General features: G+C 41.3%; 1 protein-coding gene across 1 annotated transcript; it reads left to right on the forward strand.

The window, feature by feature from the left end:
• Positions 1 to 213: 213 nt before the first annotated feature.
• On the forward strand, positions 214 to 23,269 carry cwc27 (CWC27 spliceosome associated cyclophilin). The gene is made up of 14 exons (XM_079364421.1): positions 214 to 455; positions 722 to 818; positions 937 to 1,049; positions 1,160 to 1,303; positions 1,453 to 1,551; positions 1,638 to 1,741; positions 1,939 to 2,008; positions 2,593 to 2,672; positions 2,757 to 2,793; positions 2,880 to 3,031; positions 13,037 to 13,140; positions 18,616 to 18,725; positions 18,809 to 18,918; positions 22,739 to 23,269. The coding sequence occupies exons 1-14, from the start codon at positions 414 to 416 to the stop codon at positions 22,899 to 22,901; spliced, it is 1,425 nt and encodes a 474-aa protein (XP_079220547.1). The 5' UTR covers positions 214 to 413; the 3' UTR covers positions 22,902 to 23,269.
• The last annotated feature ends 1,248 nt before the right edge of the window (positions 23,270 to 24,517 follow it).

The raw sequence follows: 24,517 nt of genomic DNA on the forward strand, positions 1-24,517 counted from the left end.
TTTCTTGGAACACACGGGACAAACCAAAATCAACATTACGTAGGGGAGTCCAGAATAGTGGTCTGGCTTTTTCTGTCAATCTAAAATACAAAAGGTGACATTTGTCATAAAATAATAACACATTATAAAATTTGCCAACTGATAAACATATTTAAATATTAACATCAAGGATATATAAAGTAAATACTGTATTTCCTTTTATTTTAAACCCCCTTGCGTACTCGGAAGTAAACAACTCGCTCACATGCATGGCCAAGATGGTTGTAGACAGAGAAGTACATAATTTGTATTCTTATTAAGCAAGCAAATTTACCAAACATTATACACAGTAAAATACTGTACCGTTGCTGAATATTAATAGGAACCAGAATCTTTTCTTGCTGAAATAAAAAAAAGACAACTTAAGCGACAGAATGAGCAATATTTACATCCAGGAGCCGCCGACTAATGGCAAGGTGAGCGCGACTTTCTTCAGTTTTATAATTTAATTATGAATCATAAGAAACTTAGGACGTGCAGTTTAATGCCTTTATAGTGTATAGTCATATTTATAACTAATCGAGACTGCTATTATGTATTCCAAAGTAATTGATGCTTTGTGTGTGCAGCAATCTGTGTCAAATAAAGCGTAACATTTTAAAATCATTTCACACCACTTTCTGGTTAAATATAAATGTTAAAATACATTGAAATGGCCGTGCTTTGTGACTCTTGTTCACAGGTCCTGTTGAAAACAACAGCAGGTGACATTGACATTGAGTTATGGTCCAAGGAAGCTCCCAAAGCGTGCAGAAATTTTGTGCAGCTCTGCATGGAAGGTAATCATTCATATCTCTAGTTACACAAAGTTTATTTATGTCGTGTTTAAGTTTGAATGCAAAGTGATACCAGATGTGCAAATGTAACGCTGTTGTCTGATGCATCGTCGTTCTTTAGGTTACTATGACAGCACAGTGTTTCACCGAGTGGTGCCCGAGTTCATCGTTCAGGGTGGAGATCCCACTGGAACCGGCACAGGTGGAGAGTCCATCTATGGCCGACCGTTCAAGGTTAGACAGAGACTGATTAATAAAACCGTCAGAATCCGTTAGCACTCTACAGAATCACACATCAAACTCATATGAAGGAACCGTTGCTGATGTTGTATTTTTACCTTCAGGATGAGTTTCACTCCAGATTGCGCTTTAATCGGAGAGGTTTGGTTGCCATGGCGAATGCTGGACCACATGATAACGGCAGTCAGTTCTTCTTCTCTTTGGGACGAGCAGATGAGCTGAACAATAAACACACCATATTCGCTAAGGTAAACCTGAGCACCTTACCTGTGACCTCTGTTAGTTAATTCTGACATGAGAAATGTTTCCATCATGCATGGAAACCGCTTCAGGCATACCTCCTTAAATGAATATGATCAGTGACGACATGCATGTTTGTTCTTCATGTCCTGTGCAGGTGACAGGAGACACTGTTTATAATATGCTAAGATTGGCAGAAGTCGAATGCAACAGTGATGAAAGACCTTTGAATCCGCACAAGATTAAAACTACAGAGGTATTTTCTTATTCCTCTTCTTTGTTTGACATTTTTATCAAAAGTGTTTGTTTGTGATATCACACCCGTTTATTTTTCTCTAACAGGTCCTTCATTCTCCTTTTGATGACATTATTCCTCGTGAAACAAAGAAAGCCAAAAAGGATAAAGATAAAGAGGAGGGGAAGAAATCCCAGTCAAAAGCCACCAAGTGAGTCATCGGATCACCTCCGTATGTGTTACTGTGAAACAGCCACGTGTGCTCAAACAGCACGTCAAAGTTTCTTTTCATCAAAAAATGTCTTTGACCGTGCTTGAACTCGTTCTTATTCTCTATGCACATAAAGCTGTTGTATGTTTGAGGATTGCTTTTGCTGCTGCTCCTGACGGTGCGTTGATTTTTTGTAGGAACTTCAGTCTGTTGTCGTTTGGAGAGGAAGCGGAAGAAGAAGAGGAGGTGGCTAATCAAGTCAGCCAGGTACTCTATCTTATAAGGGCACAGGGTCCTTTCACTCTCCGACAGATTATAATAGAACCAATGTGTCAAATTAAGGGGGGCGGTCATTTTACAGAACAAAATATAATGTGATACAGAGCAGTGAAAAGAAACGCTGCCTCTTCCATTTGTAGGAAGGAAACAACGACTACAGTTCGCTTTAGGTTACAACCTGGAACATACTGCTCCTCCTAAACAATTACCTTTGAAAACTTGATTTCATGACCATAACTCTCCATAAACATCATGATACTGAGTAATCCTCACGACAGAATCCTGACGTGAGAACATTAAGTGTATTTTGATTTTAAAGTTTTCCCGTCTGATACCATCGAGGAAGCAGAGTTTAGGAAATATACTGCAACCAGCCAGCAGGGGGAGCTCTACAATCACCATATACCATCTGCTAACTCTAACCACTATCTGTTTGGATCTTTATTGGATATGTGCATCTCTATTAACAGCTCAGCTCATTTTAATTATCAGCTACATTAGAAACAGAGATTACACTGCAATTATAAAAAGGTTTATGAAGACTTGTTCTGGTTTGGTTGTTTTTCGTTCAGACACTGAAAGGGAAAAGTAAAAGTAGCCACGACCTCCTGAAGGACGATCCCAGGCTGAGCTCGGTTCCAGCAGTGGACAAGTAACTATCTTTATCACTGTATATTAAAAACACAACTCCTCCAACACTGTTTTATCAACCTATGTTCTTTCTTTCTTTAAAAAGGAAAAAGAAGAAGGGAGCATCAGGAGATACACTCGGGGTATGTCGACCTGCAAGGATGAAAAGCTCCATCTTTCCGCTTTACAAACTAGATTTCCTCTGATGTATTTCGTTGTATTCTTCCAGACGGATGATGACGACGACGACGATGATGATGATGATACAGATGAAGAGTCAGAGAAGAGAGAGAAGATGAGGGAGCTCATCAGTAAGAAGCTGCAGAAAGAAAAAGGTGCAGAGCCGAGCGAAGAAGAGCGCGGGAAGAAAAGCAGCCGCAGGTAAACCTGTGTGTTTTATTCTTAGTCTGTGCCGTGACATCCTCAGTGTGGAGCAGAAAGCTGTTATTCCACTTGTAATGAGGCGTATCCACCTGGTGGGGGAGCTGTTGAGCTGTGACAGTGACCAGCACACTAAGTCACTCTCTCTGAAGTGAATCCACAGAGACAGGAGCCGGGCTTCACATGGTTCCTTTACAACATTTACTGAACACTGATTGAGCCGCTGCGTCATTCAACATGTTTTTATTATTAATATTTGAATTACTAAGATGTGAAACTGCTGATGAGAAAAGGACAGAGTGACACAGCTAACATCTTTCATCCGACCAATGGTACAATCACCTTATAATGGATGAAGTGCAGCAGCTCATTGTCACTTTAGAAGAACAGACCAAGGTAACCTTTGGCCTCTCTGCTTGACCTGTAAAGGATTTAACAATTGACCAAAATGGTTTCCAGTTAATGTCGTTTAATTTGAGCTCGACGTGGAGCTCATCCTGAAACGCAGGGAAGGGTTGAGCTCATATTTGGAGGCTCCTGGAGCGTGTGGGCTGACTGAAAACAATCATTACGCCGTCTTTACAGCACTAAGTTCTTCCAGGGCGGTAAAGATTTTGTCTTTAGGGTTGTTGTTGTTTTTAATAGGTAGCGGTTGGATCCCAGAAGCAGCTTCACGTACAAATGAATTCACCAATAACTTTGTATTTTACAGCGTGATTGAAAACACATACACATGTTCAAATTCAGCCCGTCGAGCGCCGAGCGTATTGGAAACCTTGGCTTGATGACAGACCCGTGACCTTTGGATCTAAATGTGATTTTTTTTGGGGGGCGGGGTGTTGAGATGGTTTAAGTTCAACCATCATATTGCTTATTTGCATTATTAGTTGATGGACCCATGAATACTTTTCTTCTTTTTTTTTTTTTTAATTTGGTGTCGTAACGTATTTTCAGAATGATTTAAATGTGAGAAAAACAAACAGATCCTGAAATCTTGGAAACAAAAGTAATACGAGGAAATTGAAGAAATAAAAAGAAATTCAGAACGAAAAGCTGTTCAAACAGTCAAAAGGCAATAAAAGGAAACACAAAACTGAAATACATTAAATCAATAATAAAAAAAGAAAGAGAACATGAGAGAGAATAAAGGTGAGTTGTGGCTGCACACATAAAGAGTGTTTGATTGATAAGGAGACTATAACACTTTATATGTAACGTTTGTGACTCATCCAGAGAACATGAAGCTTCAGTTCCTCGTGTCGTCCTCTCGGCTCGTCGCGAGGCCACAGAACCTTCCAGTCGTGTTCCCGCGCGAAATCCCCGACTCTCACGCGTTCACACACAAACACTTACAAATCTCCGCTGCAGCTTCCTGGACCAACATCAGTGGACCTTTTTTTTTTTTTTTCTATTTGAAAAAAACAGGAATGTTGGCACTCAAACCAAATTACTTACTGTTGCTCGAAGCAAACAGTGCGTGTGTGCGAGCGAAACGAAGGTGAGAGTGGAGGGTGATGGTGTGTGAGACGGCGTTAGCTGGAAAATGAGCCGAGGAGAGAAGAGGGAGCGCTTTATCTTTCATCTCTCTTTGATGCTTATTAGTTATCTCTCCTTCATGTCCTCTTAACAGGTAGAACTCAACACACATAATCAACATACCCTTCTCTCATTAGTGCTAATGGGATAAAGAGAGGGCGCCCGCTCGGTTCTGTGTGTGTGTGTGTGTGTGTGTGTGTGTGTCCTGACTGACAGCCAGCCCAATGCAGGCAGACTGTAGTATATTAAACACAAGCGCAGATTGTTTTGCTACAAGAACTGTAACCCAACACAGTGGTTTGTCTTGGCAGGGAATCAAAGAGCAGGCCGGTAGGTACAGTGTTAGCCCGGGACAAAGGGGGCATTGTTGCAGGGTGAGCTCTGCTCTCCCACTGTTGCTTTTCTTTGAGCTTTCAGCTGCTCTGTGAGCAGAGGAGGGAACTCCAACTGGTGTCTGGTCACCTGGGAAAAAAGGAGAGAGGATGTTGAAAGCAGTTTTCATTTCTGTCTGATTGACTTTACTGATGTGGGACTTTTGTTTTTGTGAGGGCGGATTTGTGAGGGCGGATCTTTTTTTTTTTCTACTTTTGAATCAGAGCCTTATATTTGACATATTTTTGAGTTTGAATGACTGAAATGTACAAAAACCTGTTAATATCTTAGATGGTTAATGCCTTCATATTTCAGGGAAATCCACTAAAAGTGCTGTGTTTTTATGGGGAGGCTGGTGGCCTAGTGGTTAGTTTGGACCCCATGTACAGAGCTTACAGTCCTCGAGAGCGGACGACCCGGGTTTCCAGTCTGACCTTTGGCTCCTTCCCCGCATGTCGTTCCTCACTCTTCCTCTCTCCCCGCTCTCTGACTCTTTCCACTGTCCTATCTCTAAAATGAATCCCCAACATGTTGTTTTTTTTCTTGCCTCAGATTCATTTGAAGTGTCTCACAACGTGACAGAAAAGAGAGATGGACCCTTCTGAGAATAACACGCGCTGCTTTTAAGCAGAAACAGCCTTTACACCCCTGTCTTAAAGCTCCTGTCAAGACTTTTCAGCTGGTGATGAAACAGACTGAAATGAATAGCTGTACCTCTACATGACCTTCAGCAGCAAATGAGACCATCAGGAAGACGATTTATGATTACTATGTAGTAATTGTTAGAGCCTGAATGCCCCGTCCTGGTGGGTGTCATACCAAGTGGACTGACAGCATTAAGCAGGAACAGCCTCGTTATTCTCTCCATTTAATTAGTGATGCATTTAGCACAGGATAAGACATGTGACTCACATGTGTCCCGTTCAAGATCAGTAAAGAGAAAAGATGTAGGACTTAGTTCACAGGAGCAAAGATAACCAATAACAGATTCACCGTGTGAAAACGGGATCTGCTGGCCTTCAGCTGCCTTGTTTGTTTTTTCTTTCTTTTTTTTTTAATATCACGTGGCTCACTTTGCTGATGTTGTTTGTACATGTGTACGTAGTGTTTTCTACATTTTTAAGAAGGGGGGGGGCTGAGACGACCTTAAAATCAGGATTCTCCCTGAAAGTTTTGACATCAGGTCAAAACGATCCAATATGGCAGCCAGCTAATAATCCACTGTGATATTCTCTGATTGTAAAACACTTGGACTTGTTCACATTCATAAGAAATTTGCCAAATAATGTTGCTCTGTACCTGTATTAAGGAAGTTAAAATGCAGACTCATATCCATGGAGGCAGGTCGTGTTTAGTGTGACTCGTCTTGCTTGTCATGTTTGATGTTTCTTCAGCTCACAGTTTGACGCTTCTTTTAATTCTGCTATTGATCAAGTGGGGTGTTGCTGTGTTTGAAGTTGGCCTCTTTTAGAGGGGGGGGAGGGTTTGCTTCATAAAAGACACTACTGAATGAAGTCCCAAAAGCAGTGTATGTGGTAGTCGCCACTTTTGTTAAACCCGACGGGGCATGACTGGGGAAGCAAAACGCTTCCATATGGCTGTGGGACACGGTGAGAGCTGCTTGTGCCAGCGGGGCCTGGCTCCCTCTGCTGTCTCTGCTAATCGCTTTCCATTTACTGCCGACTGAAGATAATGACAGAACTGCACTTCCTGTTATTTATATCACTTGTTATCACATACTTATATATGGTGTGTACAGTGTGTGGAGGCTGAGTGAGAGTCTGATAATACAGGTGGAATGACTTAAAGAGTCCTTAAAATCAAGGTGCTATCAAGATTATCACATGGTGCAGATGATGGACATTTACAGAGCGTCATCGTGTGTACGTTTATGATCAGAATCATTTCTAAGGGGCTTAGTGACTTATTGAAATAAAATGTCTTTATCAGTGTGGAACAAAAACATCTTCAGTTTTGTACCATAAAAGAATCAAGGAATTAGAAAGGACTATATATATATATTTTATTTTTTTTTAATGTAAATCTCTTTATGATCAACTGACCTACTAGCGGTGCTGTTTCTTTATCTTTCTGTGTCTGTATTTGTTGTTTTGCCACCTTGCTCTTGAAGAAAGCCGTCCTCTAGCCGTGTGGACAGGGTAACCTAAATGGGACATCAGACACTAATGATCCTGCCCGAGTGGCCTAACCCTGGACGCTGCGTCACACTCTATTAATTGGCTGCACCTGTCTCTTGTCATCGGTCATAACCCAACGCGTTCGCAAGGAAAGGTTGCAGAGATCAAGAAGCATTCGGCTCTGCTTTTGTGCAGAAAACTGCTTGAGATAATCCAGTTCTTGGCAGTAAGATTGTGTATGTTTTGGAACTGCCAGGTTTACACATCCCTGGCCCACTGTAGCATGCCTGCCCCATATGGGGCACTTGCTGGCTGGAAGCACTTCCAGACAGCGATGCATGTCTCGGACGAGGAAGGGTGAAGACTTTTGGAAAGGAATAAAAAAAACCCAGCAGAACTCTACTTGGATCGTGATCAACATCAACATCTGACAGTGTGCACATTTTCTGTGTCTTTAAGAGGAACAGAAAAATTCACAACTTGATATATAACGGATATAAATGTCAAGAAAAGAAACACCCTATATTCTACGAGATTCACAACTTTCTTCCCTCATAACTTACAAACTGAATTCCGAAGGATCTTGTCAATAACGGAGAGCTTCTTAAAGAGGAACCTTGGTCCACTGCGTTGGTAATGTGTTGGTCGAGATCACTCTGCTAAGTCATGCAGATTCCTGTGTTGAGGTTGGATTCCTCCACTCCAGCTCACAGTTCTCCTTGGCGTTTAACCAAGCCATGGAGTGCCCCCTGAGGGGAGTTCACCCAGCCATCTTGTTATTCTAGCACATTCATCCACATCACTTGCTCGGTCATTAGACTGGTTTGAGTCCTCCACAGCAGCAGAAGCTGCTGCTGGCACTCGTAATCAGACTAAGGAGTTAAATTTAACTTCTCAACATACTTCAGACTTTTTATTCTAATAACATGGGATGATATTCTACTGTTGATTTTATCAATAATACAATTTCATACATTTTTTAAAAGGTTGGAAGTCCAAAAAAGGAAAGTGAGCCTGCTTGTGCATTTTGGAAACCAATTGATTTTTTTTGATGAACCATACAGTCATCACTGCACTATTTTTAAGGTTGTTGAATTCCTGTGTTTTCCTCCGACTCCTGCCAGACACTGGAGTATTAAATACAATGTCTGAAATCATGAGAGACTTCTTGGTCTACTGCCCACCACTTCTTATGCTTTCTTTATGAAAAGTTAATCATCCACAGCTCTCTGGGTTTTCACTGTTTTTGAATTTTCTGAAAGAGTGGCGGACGCTGGCAGGCCCCAAGTGCACCCAGACCATTGGGAATAGCAGGGATCCACAAAGTACACTTAACCCGTTTAGTTATTTTTATCTGGCAACGTATGGCATCATCTGAGCAGCTTTTCTTTCTCTGCTCAGCCTTCTGTTTTTTCAATGATCTTCAGAATGTACTCTCCTGTTGGCAAATGGAGATCCTGCTGAAAGATTGATGGATTGAGAGATTGATGGATGTGTCTTTGTCATTGGCAGCAGAAGTACAGCGCCAGACTGTTTAAAATCTGTTTTTCAAACTGAATTATTTTCAATAGTGGTGATGTCTCCTCTTCCATGGCCTCTGTGAACTGTGGGGTTCCCCAAGGCTCCATCCTTCTACCCCTGTTGTTGAGTTATACAGTATAGACAAAGACTGGCATAACTGAAAAGATACCTCAAAGAAATCTTGGAAATCATTTATATAAAAACTTTCTCCCCAGCAGAGATCTCTAACTAATATATATGTTTTTGTTTTATAGCTATAAAGTGTCCTGCTATAAAACCATATTTGAGTCTTGTAAAAAAAAAAAAAAAAAGTTAAGTAAGTTAAAAATAATCTTAATGTTAAAATGGTGAAATTAGATTTTTCTAAATCTTAAATACTGGTCGTGTTGCCTGCCCCATTCAAAACTTGACAACTTCTAAAATATAGGTCAACCAAATGTAGATTTTTTTGTTTTGTCTGACGTTTTCTTGAGTATGAAAAAACAAAAGTTATAGTGTGGTGATATGAGGGTCCTGGCAGGTATTTGCTGAGCCCTACGGTGTGACTTAACAGGTGTTGTTGGGGCTTTTCCTGTCCTCTCTGGCCTCTTTCTCTTTTTTAGCACCAGGGCTCTGGAGCCAATTGTTTGGCTGTTGCCTAGGATACGTCTCTTGTTTTCTGAATGGCGGCATGTTGAGGCGAGTAGAAAATGATCACTAAGCCGAACAATTCCTCACTGTATTATATATGACAAAGAAGAAAAAAAAAACCCTCACCTCTAAGTTCTAGAAATGACTGAACTGTATTCAAATCAGAGTCTGAGGTTAATGTGATAGTTGTTTGTGTCCAGCGTTGATAATAAATTGTTGGACGATTTCTGAAAAGTTTCTTTTTCTTTTCGTTTTTTTAAAGATTTATTTTTGGGCTTTTTGGGCCTTTATTGGGGAGATAGGACGGTGGACAGAGATGGAAATCAGGGAGACAGAGCGGGGAATGACATACGGGAAAGTAGCCACAGGCTGGATTCGAACCCTGAGGACTTTATCCTCCATACGTGGGGAAACGTGCGATATTTTTGCCAATTGATATTCTCTTACATGGACTCAACTGAAACCTGTTATTGTCTTTGTGTAACAAGATTAGGAGTGCCACCCCTGGTGTTTGCATATAGGTTCAAAGTGCATGCCTGTATCGAACATTAAAGCGGGTAACTTATGCACACTGCAGGGCTGATTGTGCCCTCCTCTAGTCAGTGCTGGTGTTTACACTGCACGTGCCACGGCGCTTGTGCCAGCAGCACTGCTCCGCTCCAACTATGCGTTGATTCTATTTTCGACAGGGCCGTCTGCAAGCATGCATCAAGCTGAACAGAGCAGCTCAACCCAGACAGGAAGTCAAACAAGGGAACGCGCAGAGCATCCAGTCAGTTTCAAAACAAAACACAGACTCGTGATCCTGTGTTCGATCGCTTCATCGGCATTCTTTCAAAACAAGCAGCAAATAAACCTCGGAAAGGCAAAGTGACCTGTTTGCACATTGTTCTCTTTATCCAGGTGACTCTTGCGGTTCTCCTGGGATCTTGTGAACATGCATGTACAGCTGCTAATAGCTGCCGCTGCACTTTGGCTTCAAAAATGGACCCAGTGGGTTTGGCCGCGCACCATTGGACTCATCAACCACACGGATCCTGTGAAATCAGTTTATACGCTTAAATTAAAGATTAAGTGCCTCTGTTTTAGGTTTGACATAATTACATTCAGTTTTGAATCAAGGTCTTCCAGCTAAACAAAATCAGTAAAGCACTGTAATCAATATATACAGTGCATTTGTTTACCGGCTCTTAAATAAAATGTGTTAATGGAATATTATGAAGTCAACCTCTATGTTGTCACTTCTGAGTTGCCTTGCATAAAACAAGTGCCAAAATGGTTTGTTGTCATTTCTTCTAGACAGAGCTTTGCAGGCAACTTTCCCATGCAGGCCAAGTCTTTACTCTCTGCCAAAGAGTTCTGCTCTTGGCAACTCGGTCTGAAATTCAGCTGCAACATTTTTTCTTCAGGAAAGAGAGGACTAACAACTGTATGTTTGACTGATTCCTCATGTGTAGCTGAAAGAGCTCCAGGGAAGCTAACAAAGAAAAGACAGGACTTGAAGTTGGGTCAAAGCTCTTAATTTCTACCAAGGCACTTTCAGTTAAAAAAAAAAAATCAGTTTGATCCCCTGAGGCTTTGTGACAGTCTGTGTCCGAATATAAACAAAGGTTACCGTGAGTGTTGGAAAGATAGAAGCAGAAGAGGGAGAGTTTCAGATACAACAAAACGAAGAAGATATAAATGTATGTCAGTGCTGAGGAGAAGCAGATGTAAGAAACAAAGGCAGCCATTGTTTGGTCTGGAGATGCCTCACATGTTTCTAGGCCAGGGGCCCAGACTGAGCAGCTTACCTGTGCTTTGTGGCTCTGCAATAGAACGGGACAAAAACAGAACTGTCAGGCAGTACAAAAATATTATCATTTCCTAACATAACATATCTGCTCTAAAACTGGCAGTAGACTCAATCATATGAAAGGTAACAATAATCAGCATGGCTGGCCCTGGTTCAGATGAGCATTTAGCCTTGCATGAGCTGGGCCTCAGGCCACCTGCCAAAGGGGACGCTACCTCGAGTCAAGCAACAAGGATGTGCCTTAGCCTGCCGCTGTCATCCTGTTAAAGATTTTATAAGGGTGGCTGGACATGAACAGTGCCTGCAATATGTAATGTTGTTCCACTTGAGGGAAGGACGTATAAAGTTTTTCATTATATCTGCCACTAACAGCATGACAGATGTTTATTTAAGCTATCAAAGGATGTTTCTGTAATTCATTGCACACAGCTTGTTATTTTTTGCCGTGGGGTTTTATCCATAGTGCATGCTTGTGCTTATTTGAAAGGTTGGAACAAGAGGCAAACATCTTGGACTAAAGTCATGACCTGGAAAGCCTAACAATAAAAAGGACATCTTGATATGGCATTGCAATCACATTTCATGAAGGGCACATGATCATTGTTTTGTGCGTGGATTTGAAGGGACGCTTGCCTGTATCGACCTGGAGTTTAGCTGATTTATTCATTTGACTGAAGAAATATTTGGGACTTGTTGTTCTTGACTTTAAATTTTAATTTGGTATTGTGAGCTTGACTTTGTTCTTCCCTCAAGTGACAATGCACTTGACTTTGGACTTCTTATTTTAGGACTTGACTTGGGTGTAGTTTTGGACCACATGCTCTTTATTTGGGACACATTAACGTGAGACTTTTTGTTCCGGACTTGAGATGTTCCTATTTTGATGAGGGACAGGTGTTGGTCTTAACTGTTGACTTGGCTTGCAACTTGCTGGTTTTTACCACTCAACAAATGGAATTTGTGTGTCTTGGCTTAGAACTTATTTACTTAGTATTTACTTCTTTTTGCCCAACAACTCACTGGTTTTGACTTTGTGGTCTTGACTGGAGGTCTGTATCTGTTGACGGTCGACTTGGCTTGGACTTTTTGATATTTCATAAAGTCTTGCTGTTCTGAGGACACCAACCTGGCATTCCTTGGACTTGAGTTGGGCCTTATTGTTGTTGACCGTGACCTGGGACTTAATGGCCTTCACTTTGAACTTTTTGGTCTTGACTTTGGTGTTCCTGGATTTAGTTGTGTCCTAGATTTAAGAAAACTTGGAACAGTCTATAAAATGTTGGTCTTAGTTTAAGACTTGTGAGTCTGAACTGTAGATTTTGTGGCTTTGATCTGACTTGAGACTTACAAACTTACTTGGGACTTGCTAAAAAAAACAATTGTTTTCCAGCTATTCAAACTACTTCTTATCAGAAATAGACATACCTAATAAAATAGACGCAGGTTTCTACTATTAATAGATCTTTAAAGAGTTAAGAATATTGATCCGCAGTCATCCATACTGTTGACTGATCAAATCTGAACCCATTAAAAAAAGTCCAAAACCAGACTAAAGTTATGCTGAACTAATGAGTTAACATTTTCAGCTTTAATGAGTCCTACTTTTATGCAAATTGCTCGTTTCGAAACGAGAAACACATTGACATTTTTCTCACTTGAGTCTGCTCTCTTGTGGTGCTGACCAGGAGCCTGGAGGGGAACAATTACTTTATTAAGGCTCCATTAAATTTATTGGGGCAACACAAGCTTTTAGTGTACATTCTTCATCCTGACACTTGCACAGAGTGTTTATACCCACGTAATTAATCATGAGCATTACATTTTCAGAACAATTGGTGTTTGTTTGTGGCTACCAGTGGATTGAATTTATGTTTCAATATGTAAATGCTTCTTTTATAGCAGGAGCCAATGGGACCAAAACTATTCTCCAAACTTTGATTAAACACTTGATCTGAATCTGTACGTATGAATTCTAGTTCTTTGATTTTAATTTCCTTATTCCTCTACTTACAGTGATGAGTTGCGTAAAGAGGCGCGTCAGTTGAAGAAGGAACTACAGGCCATTAAACAACGAAAAGAAGAGGGTTACAAACCTGCAGTGGAAGAAGTCAACGAAGGTATGTGGGCAGATGTTTTATCCCCTTCAGTTACTGATAGATGTTCATCACTGTTACCCATTATACTGTACATTTATGGGTGCTTGATAATATACTGTACATGAATCCTAACAGGAAGTCTTTTACCGCAGAGCTCTAAGTGTGAACAAAGTTTCTAAGAGGGTGGTCTGTGCTGCATTCTCTGCTAATGGACACTAACACAGGCAACCCTCTGATTTTGTCAATTAGTAACAGACGTCTATTTTTTCCCCCCAAAGGGTCTGCATTTTTGTGTTAAGGCTCTCAGAAATGTTTGTGTGGGGAAACTGTTGAGTGGCCACTATAGTTGCACATTGAATCCTGCTGCTGTGTTTGTTAGTTTGCAGCTTTTTGGTAGATGGGAGACTGTTAAATATATATATATATATATATATATATATATATATATATATATATATATATACCCCCCCAAATCTCCTCCAGTCCTCACCACACCGATGTCTGTCATAACGCTGTCAATCTCTGGATATTTTTGCTGATGTTGAAAAATGTTTTTGGTAAATTACTAAAACCTCTGAGGCCGGAGGTTAGCGTTGGAGTTGAGCAACAAAACAAAATATTTTACGGGGGGTCCTGCAGTCTAACGGTTGGACTACCACCAGAGAAACCCCCCCCCCACCAAAAAAAAGAACATGATTGGCTTTTATTGTTGCTCAAACATTGTTTTTGTCTGCACAAATACTGATGGGTTTTATGTTTTATAACCCTGACAGTGATTCTTCCAAGATTTAGGGCGAAAAACACAATCGCTGCATTGTCCTAAAAGATGAACGAAGAATTTGTTGCTCTTAGTGATATCTGCTTAGATTTAAGCTGTTTCTATAAACACAGCAGAAAGAAGCCTTCTCTTAATAGATCCAGTTATAAAGTCAAGTGTTGAGTCATTAATGGCCCTACATTGTTCGACCAGAGTGGCATCTAGCCTGAGCTCCCCCATTTTCTCATGAGGTTTTTAAACTCTGCCAGGAAACCTTTTGTTTTGTACTTCTCTTTGCAGCGTAGCCAGAGGCAGGACATTGTTTTTAAGAGTTCTTCATTACATCTCTTTGTTGAAAGCAAATGTTAATTCCATTAAATGTTATTCGTAGATGGCCAGTGGCCACTGCAGGGGAGGCGAATGTCAGCTCAGATGCTGTAAATCTTCGAACTCAGCTGAGGATGCAGAGGAACGTTGTGGCGAGGGCTCGTTTTATCCCGTCCCTCTCGTGAAGCTGCACACAAACATCACCGTCATCCCTTAAAGCTCAAATCATCCTCTCGGTTCTGCTCGGGTCTCTGTGCAGTTCAACCTCTGGTCTTATTTTCCCCCCACATGCTTCTAAAACTGGTCAGTGTAGGTGGGGATGGACACGTCGAAGAAACTTTTATTCTCCGAAGTCTTGAGGATGTTCATGTTTTTGTCTGGTCAAACCGACCAAAGTGGTTGAGACGAAAAACCATATGGTGTTATGTGCCCCATTTCCTCTGTTTCCGATGTTTGTCTGCACTGTCATCTGTCAGATAGAAGCAAAATAGCCTAAAGTAACGGTAATAATGTTGATGACACAGAGTGAGTCCAGATTTCTTGTCGCTGGAATATGAATTATCGCTTCCCGACAAAACTAACCAAAACCAGAGAAACCTTTTATGGATTTCGTCAAAATGTTTTCGCTGTTGTTTGGCCTTCCTTGGTTTTGAAAAGACGTTGAAGTCGAATGGGATTTTTGTTTTCTTTGTTCTTTTAGTAAAATACTTGTTGGGGGAAAAAAGTTTTTCCCCACAATTTCTGCTTAAAACTCACACGGCGCTCCTTGGGGTCCTCACAATAGGCCCTCTAAGTGTGAAGCTCTGGTCCTGATTTAAGCTTTAAAGTACGTGAAGGACAGTCACATTTATACTTATAAATATATAAACTGTTTATCTGAATTTACATGACATGGCGACATCACAACCAATTGGTCAAATCCCCCCAAATTTGTCATGGCTATTGAGACAGCGAATACAGATGTGTCCACCAAATGTTGTTCCAATTGCATAAACTGTTGACGAGCGATGACGAGGTTTTGTAACAAAAGTGCCGCCAAAAGCAAGATGGAGGTTCTTCCATGCAAAAAGGAGCAGGAAAAAGACTGTGATGCAGGTGTGGTGGTGGAAACTACACTGAATTATGCAACGACTTGCAACAGCAATGTCAAATGTGATAAATGAACAGATAAGATTCAAGAAGTTCTTTAACACTGATGTGCAAGACAAGAAGACGACACGTGAGGTATAATGCTGGCGATGCTTACATAGCGACAGGGATATAATTCAGATTTCATTGTGGATCTCTTTTTGAAACAAGACTCTCGTGAGATCGTGATTTGCATATTTTTTTGTCGACTCGCTCCACATTTTGACAGCTGTTGAGAAAGTTTATTTATGACTGGACGCTTCTGAAACAGTCTTTGTTATTGCATAAACCAAGATGGATCGCTGGTGTTGACCTCAAAGTAACAACTGACAAAATCATTTTTGATGTCCGTTTGATTGATGATCGGCGGTAATTCCTCGCAGCTCAACTGTTGATTGTTTAACAGAGAAGAGGAACCTTTTATCCTATAAAAAAAAAAAAAAAGGCAGTTTGTCTTGGTTGCAACAACGTCGGCGCCTTGATTTGTTGCCCTCCCGAGCCAGGAGACAGGAGAGGGGTGGAATTTAGTTAGAAAAGGCCATCAAACTCAAAGATAGTAGTTAGTGACAACAGCTGGAGAAGGTGATGTGTGCTCCTCGTGTAGGACCTCAGGGCGTCATCAGTCAGCATCCAGCATGACACAGGCAGCGGCAGGATGCAGAGCAGCAGAGGTGACTGTGGGGGGAGATCACTTGTTGATTTCATAAATCAGGAGAAAAAAGGTTTCGCTACACCTTGAAATATTTTCACTTTCATTTATTCTTGTATTTAAATGATGTCTGCCAAACAGCTCATAACATGTCTTCCAATATGAAGGAAAATCTCAAATGTTGGATTTACCATTTGTGTTTTATGTTTCACATACTTCCTTGATGTCGTTGATTTTTATATCAGTATGTTTGTTGTGACACAGTTATGGTGGAATAGAGTTAAATCACTCTTGTGTTAGTGTTTGTTACATTTCTTTCTGTACTCTGCTAATCCAGTAAAACTGAACATCTTAGTCAGGAGGTGAACTAGAAGTTGAAATCAATTATTCATATTATAATAACATTTTTGAAAGACTGAGATGGTATTTAGACTTTAAGTATTTTTAACAGATAAACTACTAGAACACTTTGTGGGAGAAAAAAAAAACACTTTTCAACAACAGTTAATTTCTCTGAAGCGTCTTGCTCTGTTTTTTTATGATGTATATCTTCTGTCATGTTGATTTCAGAGGGAGATTTTGGTCACAAAGTAAGCTGATGATAACGGGATAATATATAAATAAATACTGTCATAACATTACAGCAACACTTACTGAATGACAGATGGTAAACCTCAGTGTTTTGTTAGTTACATCATTTATTTGGTGCACCTGAATGTCTCACAGCATCCTGTCAGAAGTGGTAATGTGTGCATATGTGTGTGTGTGTGTGTGTGTGTGTGTGTGTGTGTGTGTGTGTGTGTGTGTGTGTGTGTGTGTGTGTGTGTGTGTGTGTGTGTGTGTGTGTGTGTGTGTGTGTGTGTGTGTGTGTGTGTGTGTGTGTGTGTGTGTGTGTGTGTGTGTGTGTGTGTGTGTGTGTGTGTGTGTGTGTGTGTGACATCACATTTTGTTGTGGAAAATAAAGCTCAGCAGCAGCCAGCAGACTGTGCACACTGTCTGCTGCTCTGTGACTTCACGGCCCGGCTGTCTGAGCTGAGAGACTTACAGAAGCAAATTAACGACATGAGACACCGACGTCACCTATTTCACACATTCAGCAGAGGAGGACAGTCCAGCAGAGAATTTCCGACATTCCTGTCTGTTCTGCAGCTTCACTCTCTGTATGTATTCGATAAAACACACAGACGATACCGCTGTATTTATATCCCAGACAGCTGCTGTGTGAAGCTGAACCTTTTAGGCTCTCGGTTCCTAATAGCTTCTTTTCCAACAAACACTTTTGGTACTTTACCAAAGAAACCTGTCACTACATGCACCTGTGTGTATTTATTTTTTTTTTTTTTGCAGTTTAACTTCTACAGCGAGGAAAAAAGCCAGATTATTAAAGGGCATCATGTTATACTAGGAGCAACAGACAACCTTTGAGTTTACCACAACGCAATCAACACCTCTGCTTAGGCCAAAGTCTTCTCCTGAGGTCACTTTCTAAACATGCAAAATATTACAAACGCCTGAGGGACGAACGCAGCGGCTCAACTCGTCAGCTGCACTTATTTGTTTGTGTGGAGCCTCACACCCTGTAGGTTATTTATGTGTGCCCTTCTTTTCTTCTTTTCTCTGGTCCTTGACTCAAACAGCTCTATCTGTAAGGCTGTCCTTGAAAACACAAGGTAAAGACTTCTCTGACAACAGCACAGCCGGCAGGACTTGAGCTTCTTCTCACTCATTGTCGACACTCATGATTCAGAGAGACATTTACACAGGATATTCTTGATTTCTGCTGTATTTTTGTGTAAAATGTCGCACATTCTGTCTTTAATCCGCTCAGCACACCAGCTCACATTACAGTAAATAGAAAAGTCTGAACTATGAATCCAACTTGGTTTCAATAGACCTCCTCTTCATATGTTCAAACAATATTCCAAACATGTGACACAGACTTCTAAAGATGAACCATGACAAATATTTCAGTAACATCAGCTTGATGACTTTTTGTTTTTCTGTCCTGCAACCAGAGGGCACATGTGCTCTCGTCTTCTGAGAATTAAAGATGTGTTTTTTCCCGCCCGGGAGCAATCCATTACATAAGGTTTGGGTTTAAGGTGGCCGTCGGTATGTAGGTCATCTTTGAGAGAGACAAAGCGAGAGGTTAGTAGGTTGGGCTCTCCTCCACTACATCTTCGTGAGGGTTGGCAGAAGTATGGATTCCCGCAGAGAGCGTGTCAGTGTGAGATGAGAGGGGCTGCCCTGAGTTGCCTCATCTCTTCACCTTTTCTTATTATCACGTTCTCAGATCAACTACAGCAGCAACTGTCACAGCTTGACAAGCTTCACCCGCTTTTATCTTTTCTCTCTGATCCCGTTCTGCTAATTTCGTCTGTCAGAGAGCCAGAGAGCATCATGGGAAGCGGTGATATTACTGCTCCTAAAATGATGTGAACTTGGAAACCCTAACCCTTTTCTTCAGATTCTTTCTGAATCATTATTAATATTTCTTCACTTTTTGCATTTAAGTTGTGATACGACCAGAGTGAATCCTCCAGGGAGGTGGTAAAGAGTGAACTGATTCTTTGAGGAAAGTTCAATAAATGTTTCAAAGGGATCATTTGAGGTGTCCCTCTTTTCTCTCCGTCAGAGAAAAAGCCGTCCAGTGAGGCCGTCGCCGAATATCTCGAGGGTCGAAAGAAGTACGAGGAGGTCCGGAAACAGAAGCAGAAAAAGGGCTCAAAGAACAGAGAAGAACAGGTGAAAGATTACACTCCTGTCCAATCACTGACGAGGAGACTCATCCTGTAGACGGTCTTATTTAAATCTGTGCTCTTTGCTAGACTCTGGCCCTCCTCAATCGATTCAAGTCCAAGCTGTCGTCGGCCATCACTGACGCTCCGGCGGAGGAAGTGGCGGAGGAGGAGCTGGCAGAGGATGACGACAAAGGATGGTCAGTGAACCTCATGTTTGTTTTTTGGTTTTTTTTTATTAATGAGTGAGAACAACCAGCTCCTTTAGTCATCTGTCAGACCAACACCGCAGGAAGTCAAGAAGGTAACTACACATCACACCGAGGGAAAGAATTGACTCGTTATTGCAGATTTCTGCTTTCAGTGTAATTCACCAGGTATGTTTCTTTCTGTTCACCTTTGCTCTCCATGTAGAATCAAAAAAGTGTCCAAAGTTACAGACTAAACTTTTAGATGTGTTTGAGGCCACTTTAATAATAATAATAATAATAACAATAATAATAATAATAATAATAATAATAATGCATTTTATTTTTAAAACACTCAAGGTCACCTTACAAAACAGAGATTTAAAAAAACAACAAAGTAACATTTACATCGATAAAATAAAAATAAGGATGTAGTGGATTTATGAGACTGGAAGGGAATGAGTCACAAGGTGGATGTTACCTTTGAATTCTCACCTGAGCTGTCCAGGAGTAATTTTTTATTTTTTTATTTTAAATAAGACATTCAAAAGAGCAGAGGTGTCGCTCTTTACCATCTCCGTCAGGCAAAAAAAAGGAATGCATGAATTGATCGCATCATAATTTACTCATTAATTCTGAAAGCCCTGTTAAAAAACCCAATGTCAAACATTTATTTACACTTGGCTATTTTATGTATTTTTATAAACTTCAGGGATGAATAAAGGAACCCTGAAAAGACTCCTGCTCCACCTAAAAGCTGCGCCCTTATTCTCTGCTGTCTAAATTCAGCAGGTGAGCACCATCGTCCGAGCTCGCCTGCAAGAGTCCAAGAAGCAGTTTGGCAAACAGCTCTGTTTTGTGGACGGTGAAGCTCAAGCATGACAAGCTGGCACAGGAAGACCTTTTTCATTAGCCTCTGCTGGGTTTTCGCTCGTGTTATTCCCATTGATACCCTCGCGGTGAACGCTGGATTGTAAAAGAAACCATTCATTATAATAGTAAGGCTTGGACCAACTGGGACACCAGAATGCAGAAGATATGTCTTTGTAGCAGGAGGGAGAAAAACGGACTTTTGTCGGATGCATAGCTCGCTTCAGGTTCTGATAAATGCGTGTGAAAGTTCAACTCTTATGCGTGTGTGTGTGTGTGTGTGTGTGTGTGTGTGTGTGTGTGTGTGTGTGTGTCGGGATTTCAACCACCAGATTGGCCATCAGGAAATCAGACCTGACGCCGTGTTTTCCTCTCATATTCTGTTTTTCACCAAAGATCTCTGAGACCAACGACACTGAGTGCAGGGTTTGAAATGAATACCATGTGTTTAAATGTGAGCAAAGTGTCCGTGTGTGAGAGATTTACAATAACAAAATCTGTAGTTGCTATTAGTCTCGAGGAGCCCCCTTGAAGTGCACTCTGTCTGTGTGTGTGTGTGGGGGGGGGGCCCTAATGAATTTGAGAGAAGCCTGCCTCAGCTGCAGACACCTGACTGTGCCGCCCCCGCCAGGTAGGCGAGGAGGAGGAGGAGGAGGAGGGAGGGGCAGCGTCAGTAGCATAGCAGTCCTAGAAAAACACCAGTGGGAAGTCTGTGCCACTCTAGGAGCGCTGTGAACAGAATGTGGGTTACAACAGGTCAGACGTTGGAAGTCAAGTCTGGGCCAGAGTAGGTAAACTATTCCATCTGTGTCTGTGTCCACAAACTCTCCCTCCTCCTCCTCCTCCTCCTCCTCCTCCTCCTCCTCTCAGGCCACACTCTCTCCATCCCTCTTCTCTTCCTTATTTCCCATCCCTAGCAACTCCAGCAAAAGAAAAATAAATGCAGGAAAGGCTTCTGTAGCAGCACAGAGTGGTTTTGATAAGCCCAGAATGCCGGCTTTCCACATGGCCTACGCTGCACGGCCGGCGGGCTGTCATCACCAAGACTGCTAGACAAATTATCAGAGGCGGCCGGCTCACCCTGCAGGAGTCCTCAGGGTCCGCCGGAGTCTAGCCATGACATTCTAGATGAGCTGTCACAACTCCCGCCGATTTCAAATGAGCACTGGAGAAGGCGCGCACACTTTAACACTCAGCCAGGGGATTGAGCAGACACATACCACATGCTGCACACAGGCAGACAAGGCATCAACATATTTCAAAGAACACAGCAGAAAATATTCCATTTCTGTGTTTAGTCCAGCCACTGCTGCACGTGAGCACTGTATACACACACAGGCGTGCACAACACCAGGTTTTGTCAATGTTTAGTTCATGAGCAGATAAGACAGAGCTGTTGATCGTCAGCTTTAAAGGGAAAGTTCAAAGAGTTTGACACAAGGCAGAGAGAGTGAGTTAGTTTAGGCTGGGCGATATGGACCAAAAATCATACCTTCATCATTTTTTTATCTGAATGATGATACACATGCTCACAATATATATATTTTTTCTTTCTGTGAAGAAATCCCTTTTTTTTTTCCACCAGTCGTCCCAACCACCGCTTCTTAAATTAAAATGAAAAAAGTTCCCCTTCCTGCAGAACAAGCAAACACACAGCTGTACGTTCAGTGCAGGTGCTTTTTGAGGTTTGCTCAGAGAGGTGGAGCCGAGTGAAGACGGACTGACAGTGAGAAGAGAAACAGGCGAACTGGCAGCTCTATATGGAAGAAATCCATGAAGCTATTTCAACACAACATAAACTATCTTGTTTAGTAGGAAATGTGTCAGGACACGACAGTAAGACACTCTCAAAGTCCTGCTTCATGGGCTAAATATGTGTTGAATATAAATAATAATTAATAATTAATTAAAAATCCATGCACCAGTTAAGATCATTTTAACATGACTACAACATGTACAAGTTAACATGAGTCTCATATTTAGTTGGCTTTTCATGATTCTGAATTCTCCCCTCAGACTTAAACGTGGGTGGATCTAACGTTTAGTTTAGTGGTTGTTTTAGCCTCTAGCGTGGCTCTAAATGCATCCTTGTAATTGATGAGTGACTCCTCCTTGATTGTTTAGATGCACAGATGGCATCAATCAAGCAGCTGCAAAAATGTGTTTATTTGTGAAGTGCCAGACACTGATATCTCCTGTGAGGAAGGTCCTGATTCTTTAATATGTCTTTGGGCAAAGAGGAACTGATGGTGGAAATGAAAGACACATGGGCGTCTGTCCTCTGGGGACCAGAGATTTCTGTCAGGACTTTTAAAACAGCTAAAGAAGGAGTGTCATACTGTACTTAAACAGCTAATAAAATCGTACTTTTTACTCATCGAAACCCCCTTTAGATATGATTCAGACTTGAGCTCGAAGCAGTTTTAATACTCACAGACCAGACTCAGTGGTTTTCACCAGGTTGTCTGTCTGCTGCTGGGTCTTTAAAATGTGTGTTAAAAACACTTTGCGTGACCCAGGCTCAACACTGCTGGGATAAACTGGCCTCCAACACGGTTCAATGGTGGAGCCTTGGCGTCGAGCGGTAGAGGGACGACAATGTCCAGTGGTAGTCGCTGGATGTCCTCGGCGTTGATTGGTTATAGCATGCTGATGCATGACGACACGATCATTCAAACTTGTTTCAAACTTTTGAACTTTTTGTCTCTTTTCTGTTTTATTAGAACCTTGTTACAGTAGGAATATTGTTACTGTGACAGTGATAATGATGATCTTCGTTTTTGGCTGCTTAAAATGCTGTTTTTAATAAACGTTGATCTGAGTTCTTCTTTCTCATTTGGTTATCAAACAGCTTAAACTTAAAGGTTCCAGTCTGTTGGTAGAAGTCCAGCTGATCTGTGATTTAGTGGATCCTCTCATGGTTCTTCTTTGAACTCTCTCCGCCTCTCTCCGTCTGATTTAGGATGGCCCATGTTCTGCAGTTTGATGAGCAAAGCAGAAAAGTCAAGGATGCCAACATGCAGGACGAGGACACGTTCGAGATCTACGATCCACGCAACCCCGTCAACAAACGGAGGAGAGAGGAGAGCAAGAAGATCATGAAGGAGAAGAAGGCCAAGAGGTGAGGTTGGGGTCCTGACGAAGCCAATTGACTTTAAAGAAACTGGTCCTCCAGAATCCTACCAGTCGACTTCTCCCCACTCCCCCCCCCCCCCCCCCACGTCAAACCAAACAGTCGTCAGGCTGGAACATCTGGACCGTGATGCCGACCATGCGTTCTCTTTAATCTGTGAAGGAAGTGCTTCTTCTCTTAAAACAGCTGCAGTCAGACGACCCTCACTTACTCATCGGGACTCTGAGGAATGATTGAGGTCATGATTTCATTAAATGTAACGTTGTTAACTTTTATATCCCATTCTTCTTCTGTAAATGTTTAAATAGGAGCATTAGACTTGGCCAGAGAAATAAACAACATTTGTTAGCTGTCTGAAAATGATTCTATTTGTTCACCAGTCAGCAGCCACTTTATAAGTTTATAGTCGGTGATCCAAAGGTAACACAATACACAACATGATACAATATGCACGATACACGGAGCTGGAGACACTTCATTCATTGTTTATTATCAGTGTTAATAGAAGTGTGTAATTTTGAGTTTTCTAACTCTTCATGGGCACTCTTTTTATTTGTTATAATACTGGTAAACGTTAACTTTGGTTAATTATTAACCAGTTTAACTTAGTAACTGCTATGGAAGTTGATGTCTTTGTAGATGGACAGAAGACAAACTTACATCTTTCCTCTGATGCATGATAACGATAATATTACAATACTGTTGTTCTGCTGGAGTTCACTGCAGGACAATCACAATACCCGTTTGTCCCACCTCCAGTCCCCTTATACTCGAGGAAAGCATGATGGGGCCATTCCCACTCTTTTCTGGGATCATAAACCAAACCATTCCTTTATTAAATTCATAAAAATGTATTCTCTGATTTAAACAACACTTAAAGTGGCTGTCCCTCTTGAGAACAGAAATCTTAAATCAATGTGTAAAACTTCAGATAAAAAAGCATCAGAGCCCAATTTAAAGATCTAGTTCAGTAGCCTACATCGTTTTAAAAGTCCTTAAGTGCCTTAGCTGTTATGTTTCTGGGATTACAAAAATGCTTTAATATTTCTGTTCTATTAGACACCCTTTATTTCTAACATAATCAGGTAATTTATCTACACTCACATTTAGGTAGGCTGTATCAGAAGACCTTGAGTAGGCCTATTTGAACTGAAGAATTGACAAGTCAGACTTGTTAATAATCACCTGGAGTCTCACACCAGATGTGTCCCCAGAATGCGTTCACCTTTGACATTGTTAATGTACGCACATTAAAGGTCGCTAGCTAAACGTTGTACCTGCTAATGCTATGGAACAGGTGGATTTTGTTACCACTTTTACCAGATTTTGAAACTTGCTGACTTAAAAGAAATGTATAAAAGGATTAGGAAAAGGAGCTGTCGAAAGAAATGTTTGACAGCAGAAAAGAGGTCCACCTAATGAGCAAAATTGACTCAGCAATAATTGGTCATGACTCATATACTAAACATTACCTCCTCTGATCACTACTTTTATACTCCTTAAGCCGCCTTAATACTGGCACATTCACCAGCTGTTGATAATTACTATAAACACGGTGAATAACAAACAAAGGATAAAAGGGGAGTTAAGTAGGCTATAGACAATAGG

This window comes from Symphodus melops, assembly GCF_947650265.1.
Source record: "Symphodus melops genome assembly, chromosome: 16".
Taxonomy (NCBI): Eukaryota; Metazoa; Chordata; class Actinopteri; order Labriformes; family Labridae; genus Symphodus; species Symphodus melops.